This window comes from Anthonomus grandis, chromosome 4 (genome assembly GCF_022605725.1).
Source record: "Anthonomus grandis grandis chromosome 4, icAntGran1.3, whole genome shotgun sequence".
Lineage (NCBI taxonomy): Eukaryota > Metazoa > Arthropoda > Insecta > Coleoptera > Curculionidae > Anthonomus > Anthonomus grandis.
In genome coordinates this window covers 41,928,905-41,951,860 of record NC_065549.1, presented here as the reverse complement: position 1 = coordinate 41,951,860, position 22,956 = coordinate 41,928,905, and the positions used below count along the sequence as shown (strand labels likewise).

The window sequence follows — 22,956 nt, the reverse complement described above, 5'->3', positions numbered from 1 at the left end:
TGTTGGGTTTTGATTTCATTTAAACATAATCTGTTTGAAAACAGCGCAGTCTTTTAAGATAGCACAGATCACTCTGATAGACGTGAGAAATATTGGCTTCACCATCATCAGCAATTTAAGAAATTATATCCACATAGAGACAGATAGGCAGATCATTAACGTATACCAAAAATGAAATAGACCTTAGACCAAAGGCTTGTGGAGATCCATGTTTTAATGCTAAACTCTACGACTCACACACCTCAAACAACACAAACTGAGTTGTGTCAGTCAGATGGGATCAAAGTAAATGAAGCCTGTCAAAATTGTATTAATTTAATTTTTGTAGAATAATATCATCACTCGAAAAATTTTTTTTTTAAATTCATTATTTGTATAACTTTAAATTTACATCACTATTTTATTTAATTCTCTAAACAGTGCTTTAAGCTCTGGCCTCGAGAATATTAACTTAAGAAATATACAGTGTTGGATTGTTATAAATTTTCTACAATACACCTAAATACATTTTAATTTTTTTTAAAAACATCGTATACACTTGGATTTCATTAATGTTTTCAGGAACTTTATTATATTTGTCACTAGCTTGTGTGATTGGATTGCGTAAACCTATGTTTGTCCTTACGGTAAAATTATGGATATTACCTTGAGCCCTAGTATTATGACTATGAATATGAATTGAGTGTACAATATTTACATTAGATTTTTGTTGTTTAGTAAGAATTTTTTTAATTAGTTTAATTTGTTCTAGTTCTAATATTGTATTGAGTTTTGGGATCCCCAATTCTTCATATAAAGCTTCGGTATCAGTAAACCTATCATAGTTATATAATACTTTTAGAATTTTATTTTGTGTTATTTGGATAGTATTAAAATTTGTTTTTGCACATGTCCCCCATATCGGCAGTAGATATCTGAGGTGAGATAAAAAGAAGGCATTGTAGATATTATTTTTGGTTTTTGCACTTAGGTAATTTCTACACCTGTAGAGTACAGGAATAATTGCTGTGAGCTTGTTGGAAATATGCGTAATATGTTCAGACCAATTTAATTGATTATCAATAATTAAACCTAAATATTTTATACTTTTTACTTCATCAACTTCTAAATGATTAATTTGTATATTCAGGTCAAAAATGTGTTTATTTTTTTGTTTAAATGTCATAAATTTCGTCTTCTCTATATTTATTTTTAATTTATTATAAAGCAGCCAGTCAAAATAAGTTGTTAAATCTCTATTGATTTCTCTAACCAACGATTCCTCTTCCTCCCCAGTGTACACTAAAACCGTGTCGTCAGCAAAAGTTTAATAACGGACTCTGAGGTTTGCACGTCTTAGGCTTAGCACATAAATTGAGTATAGCAAATACTGTACAATGAAAATACTTAAAAGATCAAGATTTGGTGGGATGCTTATTAACCCTTAACTTATTAAAAACTTCTATCGTGAAATTTAGAGATATAGACTTAAAAATGTTTAACATTTTATTTCCATCTGTATTCTTTGATTAAGAAAAGGAACTAGTTTAGGCTGTTACAGTGTAACGATCACTGCCAGAAAACTTGGTACCACTATTGTAAAAATTATTTCTTTTCCTCTGATCGAATCACACACGTATCAGAACATAAAATCTTTAATTTTTTTAGTCTTAAAAAAAAGAGCTATTAGAAACAGAACCTTTAATCTCCAAGTCTTTATTTTGGAACTGTGTGCCTATTTCTTAAAATCATTTTTTTTTAAATTCCAGCCTCATTGCTCCCCATAGATCCACTCTTGATAAAGCCGTTATTTTCTTATTCGGCCTGAAGATATTATAATATAGGCCGAAACGTCGGTAACAAGGCTTAAGGTTTTAAGTTTTATTTAATTTGAAATCCAACCAGACTGCAAACTAAATTAATTACTGGCTTTTAAGAATACTTTTCAATAATTTCAGATAAATAAATTAAAAAAAAAATTAAAATGGAATTTGAAAATGGTAGACCATCTTGAAAATAAGTGATTGTTTGACACTCATAAAAATTTAGAGAAGTGCTGGTTGCATACAAACTGATAGAAATTCCTCTGACAAATCAGCCAGCGTCCTCTCGCTTGGCAATGGAAGCTGTTGTAACTAATTTGACAGTTGACATGCCTAATTGGACCAATCAAAATGGTAGAACGGTGTGGCTAAATTAAGGCGGGAAATCAAATTTCATTTAATTTGATAATCTTATTATTTAATATCTAAAACAAACGCCTAATCAACAAGGTTACTTACGAGAAAAGGGCCTTTTTGATTAGGTGTTAGCATCAGATATTGATCAGAATAAAAATAAAACTCTTCAGCTTTATTTTACATATCTAAATGAGTAAATTTACTGCAATAATCAATTAACAATAGTGCACCACATATCACCAATTGCAAACTGAAAATAAAACACTGTTTATCTTTAATACATTTAGTATTTATTTTTCCTGAAAGAAAAATTAGCATAAAATAAAATAAAAAATAGGCACTGCAAACCTTATAAATAAATTCACTAAATGATTCATGTGAAGAAAAAAACAATTGAACAAATTTGTTAGATAGAACTAAACAAAACCAATTCAATAGCTCAAAGTCTTAATAAAATTGATATTACATATCTCTCTCCATGTTTTTCTTGTAATGGGGACTGAAGGAAATTAAAAAAATCTTTTATTACTATGTTTATCAGAACCAATTAAAATATACATATTCTTACATGAAGGCTAATTACTGGAAAATTTTAATCAATTTTTTAATTGTGTAAAAGAAAATGAGAGGTCAGACAATTTGTAATATGTATTTATAATAATCAAGTTAAATTTTGAAAGGTGATACTTCTTCATTTATACCAGCTGAAAGACCAATTGAAAGACCAAAAGTTGACAATACAAAAACATAAAAGTAATAAATAAAATCACATTTTCTTACCAGAAACCTGGAATTGTTACAAATCAATTAAAACATTACTCTTGATATGGGAAGAGAACTTTTTAGGAAAAAAAAGTTATAAATTTAAAAGAACAATCCAGTAAAAATATTAAAATGAAATGAAAAACAAACTCCAATGATATGACAAGTGATGTTCTAATCAGTCAATGTCAACAACATCATTTCTGTCAGCTCCCTGTCAATTTGCGAAGGAAAATGGACGACATATGTTTCCGATTTTCACCATACAAGCTTCATACGTGCATTGACACTCCCCTATATAAAGTTCTAAGAAAACATAACCTCAAAATCATAACATAGGTTTAGGTTATGGTACTTCAGATTAAAATTTAAAATTTTATTTTTTTATTTACATTACTTTTTATAAAATAACGTTTAATAAACGAATTATTCCCTAATAAGTGTTCAATTATTTGTGGGCCTTAGGCTTAACAATCTTTAAAATATAACAAACCGTACATGGGGTACATTTTAAGCATTTCATCCTACACTGGCCTGTTTTGTTTTGTAAGCTTGGTTGTTTTGTAATTACACTATGATTTCTTATAGTATATTGAAGAGGGTTAATCAAGTTACTAAAACCTGTGTAAGGTATAAGAATCCACCACACCACTGGGTAAGTTTTTAGGAAAAATAAGTTATATTATCTCCAAGGGCTTGTAAAGTTTCAAGAAAATATGTTAGAAATTTAATATTTGTTTAGTAACAACAATAACAAATCATCGTTTGTTGTCAATGCACAATGCTTTAATGTTTTTATATACGTAATTATATTGCCCTTATTTATTTATTTATTAATGTCATAAACTTAGTCTAGTAGGCAAGTCACATGTGCATTAAGAATGTACGAGTTTAGTACACTAAGTACATTCAGTTAAAAATTATAAATTCTGATTGTTGTAAAATCTTAAAATCTTTAAATTTAAAATATATAAATGTGAATGTCTGTGTTTACAATTGCTGTGCTTATAACTTAAGAACCACAATACAGAATTGCTGAAAATTTGCACAGTTAGGTATAAGTTCTTACCGTCGTTACTTATTTGTAAATTTGCTATCAACTTTGCAATGACAACTGAAAAATAAAAATAAATAATATATTTTCCTTACTTATGAAAGACATACTTAAGTGGTATGTCTGGATCTTTCCATGCCTTTCAGTTCTAGTTTTTAGATGATCTGTCATCTAAGGCTAGTTGTTCTTAAAGGCTACAAATTACATATGAAGATAATAAAGTAGCTCAATCTGGTCAATCTTAGCCCCCTTACTATTCTTAATATATGTCATTTGTTTTCACAGTTATCATGCTGGAATACAAAATTTACTGGCATAGACTCAAATGTGTAAGGCTCCGTTATATTTCGCAAAATATCCCGATACATAAATCGATCCATTTTCCCCACAATTTTATGGCCCAGTACCATACGAAGAAAAGCATCCCCATACTATCACATTACCACCTCCATGTTTAACCGTAGGTCGGATAAACTTTTTCTTGAGTCTTTCACCTTTCGGTCATCTTACATGAAGTATTGCATCACTGAAAAACAGATTGAACTTAGATTCGTCACTGAATAGCACTTTTTTCCAATCTTGTACAGTCCAGTTAAGATGATCCATTGCAAATTGTAGGCGTAACTTGACATTTTTCTTCCACAGCAAAGGTTTTTTAGCAGGTCTGTAGCTGTTAAGTCCACCAGAACACAATCGCCTTCTTGCAGAGATATTGGAAGGCTCACCTTCATTTAATTATTGTAAAATTTTGGAGGATGACAAAAATGGGTCATTCTGGGAAATATTTAAAATTCGCCTATCTACACGGGCAGTCGTGGCTTTAGGTCTTCCAGTGCTTTTACCTAGTACCACATTTCCAAATATACGATATTTCTTAATTATCCGTGACACGGTGTTCTTAGGAACGTTTAGTTTTTGAGCAATATTACGCTGCCTAACACCCTGATTGTAAAAACCTAAAATTCTTTGGCGAATGTCGCTGGAATAGGCCTTGCCTTTTCCCATGGTAACACAAAATAAAAATAACCCACTTGCACACTGGTGTGTCAAAGACTGCCTGTAAAATACAACTTTTATAAAAAGTTCCAAGCATTTTGGCAAAACACAAAAATTTAAAGTCTTTCTTATTGTCTGAAACAAGATAAGGTTGAAATTCTGGTATGCTATTTTGTTTACTTATAAATATGTTTATTGATTGGATGTACAAAAATAAAACATAAATTTAATAAAACATTGGAAAAATTTTAAATTTTTAAAAGTTCCAACTTTTATGGCCAATACTGTATATTAGTATGCATTTGTAAAAAAATTGCATTTGCTAATTTTGCCCTAATGAATCTTGGAGAAATAGTGGCAATGCACTCCCAATTAATCTTCTATTTTGCTTATTTTCTGGGGAAAATGTACACTAGCAAAAGCATCATATTTAGAAAATTATGCACCAATTTTTGTTAAATTAAAAATGATGACAGTTTATTCTCTATACATTTTTAATATACTTATGTTTATCAAAGATAATGTAACAATATACAATACAAATATCAGTCAGTAAACACAAGAAATCAACATTAGTTAGCTGTACCAAGGCACAGTACAACTCTTTATTGAAAAGGTCCACATTTCATGGGTTTAAATATCATTTATACAAAAAATTAAGAATTCCTATTGAAACTTCCTTTCTACTCTTTCATATTTCAAGCATAAGACTGAAAAATGTTGCTATTGTAATAGTTAAAATTGTATTAGCTTAAGCCTATGTATGATTTTATCAGGTATTGTTTTAGATAAATGCTTAACTGGTATCTTTTAACTGGTTTGGTATTGTATCTCACTAGGAAAGTAGTTTACCACAGTAAGGTGCATAATATGAGTGTTCAGAGAAAGCATGTTTTGAAAATCCTCAAGCACTGTAGGGATTTTTTAAAAGGGGATTTTCTTACAATATCGCAACTACATAAGTTTGAAAATTTTCAATCTCTTTGCCAACTTTTAATAGTAGGATTAGACAGTAACTTTTTCAGCAGAAATAAATACAACTTTCATTAGCTATAAGTTAATTTATTTCATTTATCTAAATTAAGTCTTTGTCTTTAACTTGAGATCTTTAAATAAAGGAAATTAACTTATTTTAAGGCATAGGGTAATGTGTATTAAAGTCGAGTGCAACGATATATTAGAATGGTCACTCGTCAAAACACCAGCATTCCACCTGCCAATCAATGTCATCCGCCTTCTATTTACATTTTTTGAGAAGTAAAATGCTGGTGTTTTAACGGGTGACCATTCTAATATATCGTTGCACTGGACTTTACTAACGTGTCGATTATATTATATATTCTTAAGTATATTATTATACAGAAAGTCTTAAAAATGTTTGACGAGCATTTTCAAAATGCCTAAAAATTAGACATCTCCCACAAGGTATTCCACATTAGGAACTTAAAAAAAAATAACATAAATTCATTGCGAGCATGAAGAGACTATCAGGTACAAATATTTGTAAGGAAAACCATAAGAATGAAGTTGATTGTCCACCATTGCTTAAAAAATTGAAATTTAATATTCCACAAGCGACTCTTCGTTTTTACTCAACATTCCCTATTCAGAACCTCTCCAATATATAAAATGTGTAAGAGAAAGAATCAACAATTGAAACTTTTTGTAATTAGATTTCTTTACATGTACGATTAAGGAGATACAAAATTTACTCCTCAACTAACCTCAAGTTGTATGGGTAAAACTGCTGTATTTTTTTGCTGTAGTTTCAATTAAATTAGATTGTTAGTTAAGTGTATTTTTTAGAACATTGGAAGGCTAAGGTGTATTTATAATTTAAAAGTGACATTCTAAATGTTTTTTTTCTACAATTAAGAAGCGTTATTGTTGTAATTGGGCGTTAGCCTGTAGAGTATTTGTTGTATTAAATAAATAAACATGCCTTGCTTTCCGATCTAAAAGAGCTTTACACAATATAGAATTAAACTTTGACATTTTAAGACTTTTCAGTACAAAAGCGAAATTGATTCTGAAAAATATACTTTAAGGGTATATATACCAACAGCAGTAATTGTTGATATTTTATGTACCTATTCAATAACATATTTAGGTGTTTTTAAAATATTTTTTTTAGTCTGTACTTCGGAAGAAAGTTCATCCCAAAGATAAGGCTTTGGATCATTTCGATGACTTTTATAAGCAAGTTTTTAAGAAAAAGTGGCCGTCTATCAGAGAAGGACTATTAGGTAAGTTTGGTTTTTAATAAGTTAAAAATGGAATCCTAATAACAGAAAATTCAAATTTACATTTAACGTAAAATCTATAAAAAACAAAGTCTTTTGTTTGCATGAATATTCAACGAATAGGCACTAAATAAAAACTTAAAAGTTGGGTAGTTAAGTTGTAACAAGTTTAAAAAAAGTTGATCCTTTCAGAACAATTTTCAATATATCAGCTAATCCTATAGCTCCACAAGAGTTATCTTTAACTTTTGCTAGTTATAGTTTTTTTTTGTTAATTGGGTGATATTTGTTTAGCTTAACTAATTTTCAAAGGTTCCATTCTGAACGTGTAAAGAATTCTTCTATGTACATACAATTATAAACTTCGAGAAGTAAGAGATTTTTTTAACATTTTTAAGCTAAACAAAAATATGTAGCTATTATAAACAACTATGGAGACAAAGAGGAAACCATAGCCAAATTTGAGAATAACGGAGCCATTAATGTTAGGTCGCTTTTTAACTTGGAAAAAGGATACATTAAAGAAGAAATGGCTAAAAACAAAAGAAATCGAACATTGGAGGAAATTTGGAGAAAGGATCGCGAAATGGAACAGAAACATTCAGAATCGAATTCTACAAATACTGAGGTAGGAAAATTAGAATTTGTAATAAATTATTATTTCCTTTTTTGTACTTTGTTAAACATTTTGCTATGTTTTTTGTAGTCACACTTTTTTTCAAACACCCTCTATAATTTTTAAAAAAATTGCTTGTACTTCGTAATGAAATTTTCAACATATTAGGTTCAAGATGAAGACACAACAGCGAAGTACTCGCTAGAGACGAGCATGCAAAATGCAGAATTGGACTATAAAAGAATGGTCGATTCTAAGAATGCCCTCTCGACAGAAATACTCAATGAATTTATACCAGCCACTAAGTTAAAGGGCAACGAAGATTATATACCAGAATCAACACATTATAAAATGTTCGATCCTGCTACGTCTACTTTTAAGATAGAAAAAGAGTATGACATGCATTTTCCGGAAAATTTGAACGTGTATTGCTATGAAGAGAATAATTTTAGTTCATTTGAGCCTTCTGGACGTGCGTCTACAGGGGTAAGTAACTGCGAATTTAAGAACTAGCACTTAGATCTAGCGTTTAATGCATAAGTATTATGCATATGGTCTTAGGGGCATCTTTGTTACACTTTTACTCAGAACACAGAATGCAAGTGGTATCTATGTTAAGGCCCCAGGGCTTCATTCTGGGACCGTTGCTTTTTATTTTAAAAAAGTTTAGTGTGTCAATATTCGTCGATAGTCCATCTTCACCGGATGTCTTCATCAAATGTAGTCAAGCATAACATTTTCTAAAACTGAATGTAGATAAATCAATGCTCATTTTAGGGCACAGAAAAGGGTCATTACGTGAAAAAAATACAATTTTAACCTAAATATTATGTGCATCTTATTACACGCCACAACAAATAATAAACTATGGTTAAGTTTTAAGAGTTCGTTCGGAAAAAATGCAAATAAAACGTATAGATGCAACATCAAATAAAAAAATTAAATATAAAATTTTTGTTCTACCAAAGACCACGCTCTCAAATAAAGCGTCATTACCACTCGGCTAATCGGGTTCAATGAAATAATAACAGTAATGTAATATCGTTTATTTTCTCAGTAAAAAATACATACAGGGTGGCCATTTGAAAACGAAACAGAGCCTATTTTGGGTCCCTCAGAACATTTGCGAAAAAATCCTCGGACCCGTCAATTCTTGATTCAAGGGGGGAAACCATTTTTTTGCTAGTTTCGCCCCCCTGAGGGCAAAGCCCTAGCGGGGGTGACAAGGGCCCTCAAAATTTTAAATGGAACGGGGGGTCGAGTGATACCTTATTTTGAAGGTATTTTTATGTGGATTATAACCCTAAAGTTTTAAATCGTTACTATTTGCCTAGTCGATACAGGGGCTAATAAAAGTTACAAAAACATATCAACACTTTTTATGAAAAAAAATACTTGTAAATTTAGCAGTTAAATAAATACAAAAAATTTTGTTCTCCTACACTGTGAACCGTACTTTCTGTTGTTTTTTTTTAATACTCGTAGGTATCTATGCCAATTCTGCAAGGGAACTCTTGGTTATTGTTGAGACTGTTATTATAGCAACATTTTGAAGTTTAATAGTGGTTGTCAATTACTGCTGTCAGATCATAGTTTGTCAAACAAATAGCTTTTTAAAGTTAGTTAGTTACAACATTGAGTGTGATATTGGTTTATTCACTTGCTGAAAGACTTAAAATAATTTCTCTTTTCTTTGCGAACAATTAAAATGCTAATAGAACTGCCCAGCTCTTTAACACACTACAACACCCTAATCGACAGGTCCATCGCAAGTACATTTCGGAATTGGTCCAAAAATTTAGGGAAACTGGGTCTGTGGCTAATAAAAAGCGCGAAATGGATAATCCAGTGGTGAATGAAGCTTCAGAAGAAGCTATTTTAGGCCATATTGTGCAAGTCCTATTATACTGAGCACAAGGCAGTTATCAACCGTGTCTGGTATTAAGAGAAGCAGCATTCAGAAGATATTAAAAAAAAAAGTTTCATCCGTACAAAATACATCTCGTACAAGAACTAAACGAAAATGATTTTGATAGGCGAGTACAATTTTGTGAAACTATATCTGAACAAGCCGCCAATGATCCACACTTTCTATTTTATGTATGTTTTTTTGACGAATGCTTCTTTTTCCTAAACGGTACTGTGATTCGTCACAACTGTCGCTATTGGGCTGATTCAAATCCTAGAATATTTCGTGAGGTGCATACACAACATCCTGAAAAATTAAATGTTTGGGCTGGCATTTTAATTATATATAATTATATTAATTTAATTAATATATTTTTTGGCAATTTAACGGGAGAGATGTACCTGGAGTTATTAAAAAATACAATTCATCCAGCATTAGTGGAGATACTAGAAAATAGCAACGAGTACTTGGAAAATCGTCTAGTATTTCAGCTAGATGGGGTGCCACCCCACTATGCTGCAAGGATTCGTCAATATTTGGACCAAACGTTTCCAGGACAATGGATTGGAAGAAGAGGAGCTATTAAATGGCCTCCTCGTTCCCCGGACTTAAGCCCGTTAGATTTTTTTTATGGGGTTATTTAAAAACTAAAATTTATGCTAGTCAGCCAACATCGCTAGACCATTTGCGACAAAGAATAATTGATGAATGTCGTCAAATCACCCGAGAAATTTTGCAAAATGTACGGGAAAGGTTTGAACAAAACCTGTATTATTGTATGGAAGTCGAAGGCCAACATTTTGAACATTTACTTGATTGATTTTATCTTTAAGCCCTTTATTTAAAATTATACTTTTTAAATTTTTTTTGTAACTTTTATTAGCCTCTGTATCGACTAGGCAAAAGGTAACGATTTAAAACTTTAGGGTTATAATCCACATAAAAATACCTTCAAAATAAGGTATCACTCGACCCCCCGTTCCATTTAAAATTTTGAGGGCCCTTGTCTCCCCCGCTAGGGCTTTGCCCTCAGAGGGGCGAAATTAGCAAAAAAAATGTTTTCCCCTTGAATCAAAAATTGACGGGTCCGAGGATTTTTTCGCAAATGTTCTGAGGGACCCAAAATAGGCTCTGTTTCGTTTTCAAATGGCCACCTTGTATACATACATAAATCTTACATTATAAATCTTACATTCATTGTAAATAATATTTTCCCGATAAAATGCTATTTGGTGAGTATCCGGCAATAAAAGGTCCCGCCTACGAGTATTATATACCTGGACAAATCTATTTGCTTGGAAATTTGGTTTATTTCTATATACATAAGTACTTATTTCAAGAATGTAAATTCCGATCAAGGTAAGGATTTTATTCTTTTTAAAATGCGCCCTGAATGAGTCTCTAAATTTAATATTACCAATGATCCTGATGGCATACTTCTGAATAAGAAATAAAGCTAGAAGACTCAGTCCCCAGTTTTTTCTACTTTTGTGTAAATTAAACTTTTTTTAGGTGTTAAATTACTATATAATGGACGGCGGGTCTATTTTACCAATTCTCGCTTTAGACCTAACTCCTGGGTGTACTGTTCTTGACTTATGCGCCGCTCCAGGAGGCAAAAGCCTTCTGGCCATTCAAACATTGTATCCAGACCGTGTGTTATCGAATGATATATCATATTCCAGAGTAAATAGAATTAAACACGTATATGAGCAGTTCTTGTATGACTTGAATGAAAGATGGTTCAAGACCGAGAGAGTAAAATTGAGTCATGCAGATGGAAGGAATCTGTTTACCAATGGTTTTGACAGAGTTTTGGTACGTTTTTTTAACAAATTTTCTTAAAAACTGTTGAAAGTTATTTGGAATAATTATAAATTTGTGAATGTTTTAGGTGGATGTGCCCTGTACCACAGATCGTCACTCTCTCAAAGAAAATGATAATAATATATTTAAACCTTCAAGGGTAAAAGAAAGACTAAAGTTGCCTGAGCTACAATCAGAGCTGTTATTTAATGCTTTAAAATTGGTGAAAAAAGGAGGGATCGTAGTTTACTCTACATGTTCTTTAAGTCCGATACAAAATGATGGAGTGGTCAATATGGCATTAAAAAAAATTTGGGAGGAGACTAAACTTGAATTCGTTGTTAAGTAAGTAATTAGAAAAGTATAGTAAATAAATAAACGATTAAAATAAAGGTAAAATGAAAATCCTGCCACTTATTTATTAAGCATTTAGTTATTTAAAATTCCCTACTTATTTTGGGCACAGTGGTGTCCATCATCAGGGGAAAAAATCTTTAAAATTGGTATTGGATTTACGCCCCAGGGTTTGATTCCACGTCACCAGCCTATTATTTTTTTTTTATTTTTTATTTTATTTATTTACATTCTGTTAAAAAGAAAAAAACAATAATAGCAATGGATAATTGTAATAAATAAATGGAGGTAGACTACAGGATTTTCATTTTACCTTAACCTACGACTCCACTGCAAGTATGGACTATATCTTCACGATTAAAATAAAATAATACGAAAGCAAAAAATATAATATATATATACGCTTATACGATGCCGTGAACAGTCTACATAAGGGAGGAGTCAATTCGTCTGCACAACGTTTTAGTATTAGGGCTGGAATTCCATCGGGTCCAGAAGCTTTGTTGGTGTCTACGCTTTTAAAAATTTTATTTATAATTCGTTGGGGAAACGAAATTTCTCCCATCGATGAATTCACCCTTGGCAAATATGGTGGTGTTTTGCCTTGCGGGTGCAGAGTAGAATTGGACGCGAAGAGTTTACCCAGTAAGTTGGCTTTTTCCCTTGCTGTTACCGCGATAGAACCATCATCTGCTGTTAGGGGTGGCAAGGCCGACTTAGCAAATCCTTGACTAACGGCTTTCGATACCGACCAGAAAGATCTTGTTCCATTTGGGCAGTTTAGCAGTTTGTTTTTGATCCTGTTGTTGTGACTCTCTTTGCATTCAATAATTCGCTCGCAGCTATTTCTGGAAGCTAAAAAGTTCCTCCGATTTTCGATGGAAGGATGTTGACGCCATTTGCAATATGCTGCGTTTTTAGTGTTTACTGCCTTTTTGCAATTCACGTTGAACCATTGCTTGTTGTTTGATCCGCATTTAGTAGAAAAAGGGATATAGGCTTCCATTCCTGCCAAGATCGTCTCTGTAATTTGGTTTGCACATTCTGAGATGTTATTGGTTCTGAAGCAGACTTCTTTCAAAGGGAATGAGCGATAAAATTCCCGAAGATGGTTCCACTCTGCTGATTTATAGTGCCATACCTTCCGCGGCATCGGAGGATCCTGCGTTTTAACCTTTAACTGGCAAGAGACTGTTATCAATTTGTGGTCCGATGTTCCTAGGGGGGCATGTACTGATACAGTGTACGAGTCAGGGTCTGAAGCCAAGACCAGATCGAACTCGCGAACTCGCCGTCTCGATCGGGGATTCTGGTAGGTTCCTCCACAAGCTGCGTAAGCCCGCATATGGTGGCAAATAGCTCAGCTTCTCGTCCTTCATCGTCGTTCTTGTTGCAGAAGCGCAGCCAGTTGATATTGTGAACGTTAAAATCACCCATGACGATGATTTCTGCGCTTGGGTAGTCAATTTGCAGATGGTTAATGCAATCAACCAGGTTCAAAAAGAGCCGTCTATATTGGGTGTCGCTTGGTGGTCTGTAGATACAGCAGATAAATTTCGTGGCACCACTGGCTATTATTTTGAACCACATGACGTCGAAGTCCGCAGGTTCAAGCGTTTCCTCTCGCTGGCAACTCAAATCGTTCTTGACAAATACTGCCAATCCAAAGTTTAGTCGAAATCGGGTGTGTAGATCGTATCCAGGATAAATGAGGTGAACGTTTGTTGTTGAAGGTTTCACCTTTGTTTCTGTTAATGCCAGAATGTGAGGCTTATTTATTGGTGTTTAGGCCTCTGATGTTGCAGAAATTGATTTTTAGGCTTTTTGATCCGCCTGATGGACCCCCCGACCAGCCTACGCCCGGAGATCCGAATGGGAGGCGAGTTTGCTACCTCCGGAAAGTTTTAGTCGTGAGGGCGCCATCATGCATTTACTTTTCTTCTCCATTTCCCCTTTGGAAAGCGGACACATCGACATGGCGGCGAAACGTGAGTTCCATGGAACCACTTCACGCCGCCTAAGTCCTATGTGGTGGTATTGAACCGGGCGATGCAAGTGGACAACATCTACTACCAAAAAATTAAACAAACACCATTAAACCTATTGTTAGTAAATTCGAGTCCAAAGACATTGCAATAAATAAATAATATTACAATTATTGTAAATGTTTAACTCAGAAGATCGAACAAAGAGAGAACAGAACTCTTAATATTTTACTAAGTGTGGAAAAATAAAATAAAATAAAATACAATAATTTTTTTTTTAATAATAGAGAATTACATAAAAACATCCATTAATCAAATATTCAAACAACCCCCACTTGCACTGCACTGACTTTTATCCGGACTAGCTTCGGGGCTCTTGCCGGTCTAAGGTTTGTTCCTTACTCGCTAATTTAGGCGCCTATCTTTTTGTTCCGGGTCGCATCAAGGTGCATCAGAGTTGTTGACGGCCCGGGTCGAGAGGATTGACTACACGGGATTTAGGTGTGCTTGTATTTATAAGGTAGGAGGTGGGCTGCTATTGGTCACGAGTCCAGCAGCAGTCTTCGCCCACCCAGAACGATTTTGATGCGGCCGTCTAGAAGCGGTCGGATTGGGATGCCCTTGAGAACGCGTTTGGTTTCAAACGGAGCGTGTTTTATTTTAATGATGCGTGTGTATGCGCCCGGTTAGTCTTTATGCCACCGAGCGTTCACTCAATCGCGGTATTATGGCTAGAAAACTCCCTTCCAGGGCTTGTTTTCGCGCCATTTTAATAAAAATTTCCGGATCTCGGGATGGTCGAGAGCTTTAACACGTTCCTTGAATTTTGTGTGTCTGGCGACAATAAACTCCTCTATGGTACTCATTTTAAGGTCTGTTCTTATATACTGCGGAGCATTTGCGATCAGCCTAAGCGTCTTATTTTGAAATATTTCCAGGTAAGCCATTGTTGATTTTGGAATCTTTGAGAGGACACAAGACCCATATAAGAGCTTAGGTCTGATCACCTGCTTATACAAGAGGAGCTTATTGTCGAGAGACATCTTACTTTTCCTGCCCAAGAAGGGGTAGAGGCTTTGGACTAATCCATTGCACTGATTTATTTGGTTTTTTATGTGATGGACAAAGGTATTTTTATTATCAAAGTGTACTCCCAGGTACTTCACCTCACTCTTCCAGGGGACCATCCTGCCCAGCACCGTTAAGTTTGGAATATCACGGTCCCATTTTTTGGTGATAAGGATTGCCTCAGTTTTATCCTCATTTATTTTAATTTTCGACTTTTCGGCCCATACCGCTATTTTATCAATGTGGCTCTGAATATACGCTGTTATTTGGTCCAGGTACTTGCAGCTCGCAAGGACACAAGTATCGTCCGCAAATAATGCCAGCTTAGAATAGTGATCGTTCTTTGGGATGTCTGCCTGGTATATATTGTACAGGGTGGGTGCCAAGGGGGAACCCTGTGGGACTCCAGCTCTGATTTTTTTGTAATCTTGGGTGATGTTATTTATTTGTGCAGTGAACTCCCTGTTTTTTAAAAAGCTTTGGATAAATTTGGTTATACCCGGAGACACCCCAAATGTCGCCATTTTGTAAATCAACCCGCCATGCCATACTCTATGGAAGGCTTTCTCGATATCGAGCGTGATCATGGCAGTTGAATACTTGGAATTGAACGAATCAACTAGACTTTGCTGGATCCTTGCAAGCTGTATTTCTGTTGATAGGCCCTTCACAAAACCACACTGTTCTGCCGGGATTATTTTTAATATATTTATTTCGTCTATTAGAATTACATAAAAACATCCATTAATCAAATATTTAAACAACCCCCCATTAACAGCTAAACAATATCCTAACTGATCATAAAATTCATTTCTAACGTTACTAAATTGATATTGGGAAATTTTATTACATTTTAACGAAATAGCGTTTTGTAACTGGTTTAGATTATCACATTTTACACTTTTATAAATGAGGCCACAAAAAGAAGTCATCCGGTGAAAGATCAGGTGACCTAGCTGGCCAAAGTATCCGGTACCGTGAACCAATAATATTGCCGTTAAAAGCATTTTCCAAGCACTTTCTAACCATTCATTTAGTACCAGATCATTTGATCTTCCTGAACAACTTCTTCCAAGGCGGGTCCAATTTGATTTTGAAATAAGTCCAAATAGGTTTCAGCTGTTAGGTTATAGTCCTTTAAAAAGGGTCCAATGATATGGTGTCCGATAATTCCCACGAATACATTTGTTTTTTGGGGATATTGCGTCCGAGTATGAACAAAGCGATGTTCATTTTCTTGGCTCCAATACCGGCAATTCTGAACATTTGGTTCATTGTTGAGGGTAAATATACATTCATCGGTAAAACAAATATTTCTTGAAAAAATCCTATCATTATTTGCTCTTTCCATTATTTCAAAACAAAATGCCATTCTTCGCTCTTCATCTCCTTTCTGCAGCTCTTGATGTGTTTTTTTGCGCAAATACCGTTGTATGATGTTTATTTACGTCTTGCCCAAGAACCCTCATACTAACCATCTTGTTTTCCTCCACCCTCAGTAGAATATTAAGATCTCTGTTCTCTCTTTCTTCGGCTCTATTTTCGATATCCTGAATTGAACATTTACAATTATTTATTACGGTAACTTTGGACTTGAACTTATTGACAATACGTTTAATAGTTGAAATGGACGGAATGGGCTTGGATGGTTGGGGTGGGAAAATAAACTGAAAACATTTTAGATACTGCTCTAAAACTGTTTCCCACATAATGCCACTTAATTATGCCTATTTTTTTGTCCATTGAATAATTCATACTTGTTTTCAAATATCGACTGTCACTTATTTATTGACATTTTTCCTCACCTCAGTGACAATATTCATTTTACTGGTGCCCGTTTGGTTTTACCTGAACCGAAAATTCGCTAATTTTGCAACTACATTTAATTGAATAATCCAAGATTCGCTTATTAAAATTTTTTGAAACTTTGCACGAGGGTTTGCCAGATTGTTCTCTTCAAAAAGTTATCTTACATTTTTTCTATAAGATGTACAGGGAAGCCAATATTTGACCTCCTAAAATTTAGATGGGTTTTCCTATGTTCCGCTCGGCGACGCACCACCCGGTATACAACTAAACTAGCAGTTTTCTTATAATAATAATAAACGTCTTTATTTATCGTAAAATATGATTACAATAATTTACATAAATAAATTTAATTCTTATTGACTGGCGAAGTCTAACCTAAAACTACTCAAAACTTAACCTCGTTAACAGAATTTTCTTAAGAAACTAAATATATAAAAAAATAAGCAAATAGACAGCGTTTTGTATACATGTAAGAGTTACATATCTATTAAATTCAAAACTTACTGCTAAAATCGAAAAGAAGAGAAAAGCAAAACGAAAAATACAAATAAGAAACAATAAACTTCGGGCAGATATGGCAAAAACTATACAATACAAATTCTTCAATTGCTTTTTGATGACGATTTTGAGAAAAGAATTGAGTTTTGTGAAATAATGATTAATTTTATAAACAAAAACCAAAATATTGTACAGAATATTTGCTGTACTAATAAGTGTTCATTTTTTTTACATGGAAATGTTAATAAACAAAATTGTCGCTATTGGAGTAATGAAAATCTGCGAATTTTTAGAGAAGGTCACACGCAGTATTCAGAGAAGATAAATGTTTGGGCTGGTATTCTTGGTAATTCTATTATAGGGCTATTATTTATTAAGGAAAATCTAACCGGTGAACTCTACCTTAATCTGCTGACACTTTAATAACATCTAGCTTAGAAAATCAAACAGATGCAGCGAGTAATATCCGATCACCCGATTTATCACCTTTAGATTTTTTTATGGGGCCCTTTAAAATCAAGTAGTAATTTGGAAGATTCAAAAAGAAGAATCAGAGCTGCGTGTAGAGAAATCCAGGCAAGTTTTTCAAAATGTTAGAAAGGAGTTTGAGAGCAGACTTTATTACTGTTTGGAAAAAAATGGACAACATTTTGAATATTTCATAAATTAACTCATAAGTTACTTTTTATTACTTTTTTTATCTTCTATTTCATTACAATAGTTATTACTTAAAAAAATATCTTTACGGTTTTAATTGGTTTCTTATAAAGTATTAACTAAAAAAGAAGGCATATGTTCGCTCCCGCCAGAGGGCTGCTACAATTTGATTGTAAACTAACCCAAAAAATTTCCCCCTCAAAAATAAATTTGACATATTTTTCGAAATTTTTAAATTTTATACAGGCGCAGACATATAGAAAGTGGTACCTTTTCAAATTGACACCCTGTATGTACTTTGAATGGAAGTACATACACACTTACAATTTAATAGTGTATCTCTAATTAAATTTTTAGCTGTTTTGTAATTTGTCTGTTTATATCACAGCTGGCTGTTCCGATTATCATATAAATAATAAAGAATGGGGCACTTGTAATAAATGCTATTAAGAAACTTAAACCTAAAAAATTTACCGGCCCAGATGAAATTCCTTCTTATATCGATAAAGGTTGTGCTAAGCTTTTAACAAAACCCCTAGTGTATCTTTTCAACATGTCAATTGCACAGGAATCCTTTCCAGATATTTTAAAGATATCAATGGTCTCACCAATTCATAAAAAAGACAAGAAAAATGATGTATCAAATTATAGGCCTATTCATCTCTTAAATTGAAAATCTAAAATTTTTGAAAATATTCTCTATGATAATTTATATGAACATGTTAAACATAAAATTAACAAGTGTCAGCATGGTTTTGTTAATGATAAATCCACAGTGACAAATCTGTGTGTCCTCTCAGAACAAATCTCTAAGGCAATTGAGTCTAAGGAGCAGTTAGATGTGCTATACACCGATTGTGAGAAGGCATTTGATAAGGTAGATCACTGTGTGCTTTTAAATAAATTGGTTGGCTTTGGTCTTTCTAAAAAAGCTTGTAATTTCATGAAATCTTATTTATCTGGGAGAAATAACGTGGTTAAGATTGGTAATCGTCTATCAGATCAATATATGTCAACCTCAGGTGTTCCCCAGGGTAGCAAGCTTAGTCCCTTGCTTTTTGTTCTTTTTATTAATGACCTGCCTGATTGTGTCTCCTCATCTGTAAGTCTGATGTATGCTGATGATTTTAAACTATTTAAAACTATTGCTGTCAAGGAAGATGCCGTAAAATTAAAAAATGACCTATGTTCTGTGGTTGATTGGTTCAAGATTAATAAGATGTCCCTTAATGTTCAAAAATGTGCTGTGGTCACTTTCACTCGTAAAGTTAACTATTATCTTGAAGACTACCATATTAGTAGCACCAAAATTCTTAGAAAAAACTTTATTAGAGATTTGGGAGTAACTATTCAGACCAATATGAAATTTAATTGTCAATATAGTGAAATAGTTAATAAGGCTTACCGTTCTTTGGGTTTTGTAACAAGAAACAGTAGAAATTTTAAAGTCAGCACTATCATTAGACTTTATAATGCCCTTGTTAGGCCACATATGGAGTATGCCTCTACTATCTGGTCACCTGAAGCATCATCACATTCAATATTTTTTCTACAATAATATATTTTATTTTTAATAAGCTACGCAACTATTTTGTCTATTTTTTTATTCATATGAAATATAGAATTAACTATAATAGACCGCATGATGCCATTTTATGTTTTATTTTATGTCATTAAAAGCCAAACAATATTAAAACTACCTGTAGATATATATGCAAGATAATTTATAATCTTAATGATTTCATCTTCTAAATTTATTGTTTATTAAAGTGATAAATTTAAAATTCCCATACAACTTTTCACGAATAATAATTCCCAGATAATCTTTAGATAATAATTTTTTTTTAATAAGTAAGCTGATATTTCGTTGAATAGCATCGTACAAGATCAGGTTCAAAATTAAAAGTGTAAATTTATTGTGTTTTAACAACCAGTTAACTTGTTTTATTTGTTGATCAGTGAGCCAAAAATAACAGTAGGATTATAGCGAATTTAATGTTTTAAGTAAAAATACATACTATTTTTACAGCTTCATAAATTCGACAGTTTATTTAGGCATCTCGATAAACATCAATTTAAATAGAATATGCCTTCTACATTCACCAAACTCAAAATTTAATACTTGCGAAATTATTAAAAAACTCTAGAGACTAAAAATGTCATTGACATGTCGCGTACAATATGTCAACGACGTCAATCCATTTTTGATGATTGACATGATTGAGAAGGTACAGAAAAGATTTTTAAGATTTCTGTATGTCAGAAAGAACAAAGAATACCCATATATGGTGTCATACAGGGCAATGTTAAAAACGTTTGACTTCCAGATCCTTTGTACCAGAAGGCAGAATCGGGCAGTCATTTTTATATATTTCATTGTAAATAATGTTAAATACTTGAGCTGTGATCTAATTGAATACATTTCTTTTAAGATATCCAAGACTAGATTAAGAATAATTAATAAAGAGCTTTTCTATCTAAATAATTTTAATACTACATCTCCAATCAATGCTTTAGTTTCTGCCATAAACAATTCTTTACATAATGGCATTTTTCCTTCATGTTTAAAAGAGGCAGTGGTTATCCCTCTTCATAAGGGTGGAGAGTTGGATCAGCCTTGTAATTTCCGTCCCATTTCTATTTTGTCTACCCTCTCTAAGATAGTTAAAAAACTTGCAAAAAGCAGAATTTTGTCCTTTTTACATCATAATGGCATTTTGTCTGCAAATCAGTTTGGATTTCAAGCCGGTAAAGGGACTCATGATGCTGTTTTTAGCTTTTTGGAGAGCGTCTATGTGTTCTTGAATTCTGGAGAGTCATCGGCGGCAGTGTTTTGTGATTTATCCAAAGCATTTGACTGTGTGGATCATGGAATACTGTTATCTAAACTCGATAAATATGGTTTTAGAGGCGTAGCATTGCGATGGCTTGAGTCCTATCTATCAAATCGTACTCAGAAGGTTTCAGTGTCTGGGCGTTTGTCTGCTTCTAGATCCCTAAAATGCGGCGTTCCCCAGGGTTCAGTGTTGGGACCACTGTTATTTTTACTGTATGTGGATGACTTGAGTTCATTGAAACTGCAGGGCAAGGTGGTTCAGTTTGCTGATGATACCACCATACTATGGAGCCATAAAAATTCTGACTATATTAAGACTTGTATCCTTGAAGACCTTCAGATTTTATCAGGGTGGTGTGCTTCCAACAGGCTCGTGTTTAATGTAAGAAAGACGTCTATTATGGGGTTTAAGTGCAATGTTCAGGGTCTGATGTTTGACGAAAATTCCCTCTTGCAGAATAAAGAGTGCTGCAAGTTCCTAAGAATTACCATTGATGGTCGCCTTCGGTTTGAAGATCATATTTTACATTTAGCTGGGAAATTATCTTCTGGATGTTTCGCAGTAAGAATGGCAAAACAAGAGCTGGGAGGGGTGGTTGCACGTTCAGTATACTTTTCACTTATTGAATCTCATATTCGGTATGGCTTGCCTTTTTGGGGTTTAACCAATAAGGGGCTACTTAACATTATCTTTGTTATTCAAAAAAAAAGCAGTTAGATACCTGTGTTCTGCTAAGTTAAGAGATTCTTGCAAACCCCTCTTCATTTCTGAAAAAATCCTAACTCTTTTTTAACTCTTTATCTTAGAAACAGCTGCTCTTATTCACAAAATTCCCAAACTACCCTCTGACACTGGCCATTTGACTCGTCGTGTAAATGATGTTCCCCTACCTATTCCTACGTCTTCCCTTACCAAAACTCATTAATTTACATAAGTAAAAAAATTTACAATCATGTTCCTCTGTGTGTTAGACATATATCGGATATTAAGAAATTTAAAAGAGAATTAAAGTCGCTTTTATTGTCTAAGGCATATTATAACCTGGATGACTTTTTTAATGATAGTTTTTAACCTTGGACATGTTGGAAAGTTTTCTTTTTTTCCTTTTTTCTTCTCTAGTTTTGTCAACAAGTTTACATTTATTTAGTAATTGATTGTTTTATTTAGTTAACTTTAATTTAAGTATGTTCAAAAAGTTTTGTCTTTTTGTGTTTAATTTTGTTCATTGTTTTGTCAATTTTTGAAATTGTATTTGTGTTTTGTTTTTTTAGCTTGTAGGATGCTTGTACACAAGATTATTCTTACGTAATATAGCACATTTTCTTTCTTTCTTTCTTCTTTCAATAATATGTTAAGGATTTGTAACAATGTCTTAAATGGTTTTGAAGATGTAGATATATTTAATATCAGGGTTAAGGAAATTAGGAGGTTGCTTGAGCATCGGGACATAGTTTAGGACTCATGTTTTACTTTTTTCTTCTTATCTTTTTTTTTCTCTTAGGTTTAGTGTTATTGTTGTGAAATTATTTTAATATGTTTTTTGTTTGTTTGTTTTTTCTCTTGTTATAGGCTTTACATGTAATTACTATTACCCGATATATAGTGTTTGTAAAGTTTTTTTAAATAAATGAATAAATATCCATTTTGAAATAAACTTTCTTCTGCTTGAGATCTAACAGCTACTTATTGGTATACGAATATTCTGTTGTATTGTAATAAAATTTTATTTTTTACAGGGATTTAACTCCAGCGTTACTTCAAGTACGGAGAGTGTTTGAATTAGCTTCCCCAAGGCTGTTAAGATACGGGCACCTGGTTTTACCCAAAAAGGCACAGAACTACGGACCCACTTATTTTTGTAAACTAGAACGAGTTACGTAGCAACATGATAACATAACTTTTTTTTTAATTATTCAGTTATTTAATTTAAAAAATTCTTTACAAGAAAAGGCTACAAAAGAGAATAGTTTTTTTTTTAATTTTTAAATTTTGATGTTTTCGGCTTACAAATTGTCACATATTTTAAATAGGCTTATAGTAAAAAATGATTGATTCTTTAAGTAATATAAAAATATAAGGTGTTAAGTTTTCATTAGGTTTTATTCTTTATTATCTAAAAACATCTCAACAAGAACGCCGGATTTGAATTTGCCACCATTTTGTTTGTGAAAGTTAGATTCTGTGTTAATTTTGCTTAATTAAA

The 22,956-nt window shown here is 33.0% G+C and overlaps 1 protein-coding gene across 1 annotated transcript; it reads left to right on the top strand.

Moving 5' to 3' along the window:
• The first annotated feature begins 3,250 nt into the window (after positions 1-3,250).
• On the top strand, positions 3,251-22,845 carry LOC126735414 (5-methylcytosine rRNA methyltransferase NSUN4). The gene is made up of 7 exons (XM_050439390.1): positions 3,251-3,576; positions 7,106-7,217; positions 7,613-7,842; positions 7,999-8,316; positions 11,252-11,557; positions 11,634-11,890; positions 22,490-22,845. The coding sequence occupies exons 1-7, from the start codon at positions 3,496-3,498 to the stop codon at positions 22,632-22,634; spliced, it is 1,449 nt and encodes a 482-aa protein (XP_050295347.1). The 5' UTR covers positions 3,251-3,495; the 3' UTR covers positions 22,635-22,845.
• The last annotated feature ends 111 nt before the right edge of the window (positions 22,846-22,956 follow it).

Bases quoted from the DNA above. Each gene is read 5' to 3' on its own strand.
- LOC126735414 (XM_050439390.1), top strand. From the start codon at position 3,496: ATGATTTCTTATAGTATATTGAAGAGGGTTAATCAAGTTACTAAAACC. The intron at 3,577-7,105 runs GTAAGTTTTTAG...TATTTTTTTTAG, and splicing joins AGAATCCACCACACCACTGG to TCTGTACTTCGGAAGAAAGT. The intron at 7,218-7,612 runs GTAAGTTTGGTT...AACATTTTTAAG, and splicing joins TATCAGAGAAGGACTATTAG to CTAAACAAAAATATGTAGCT.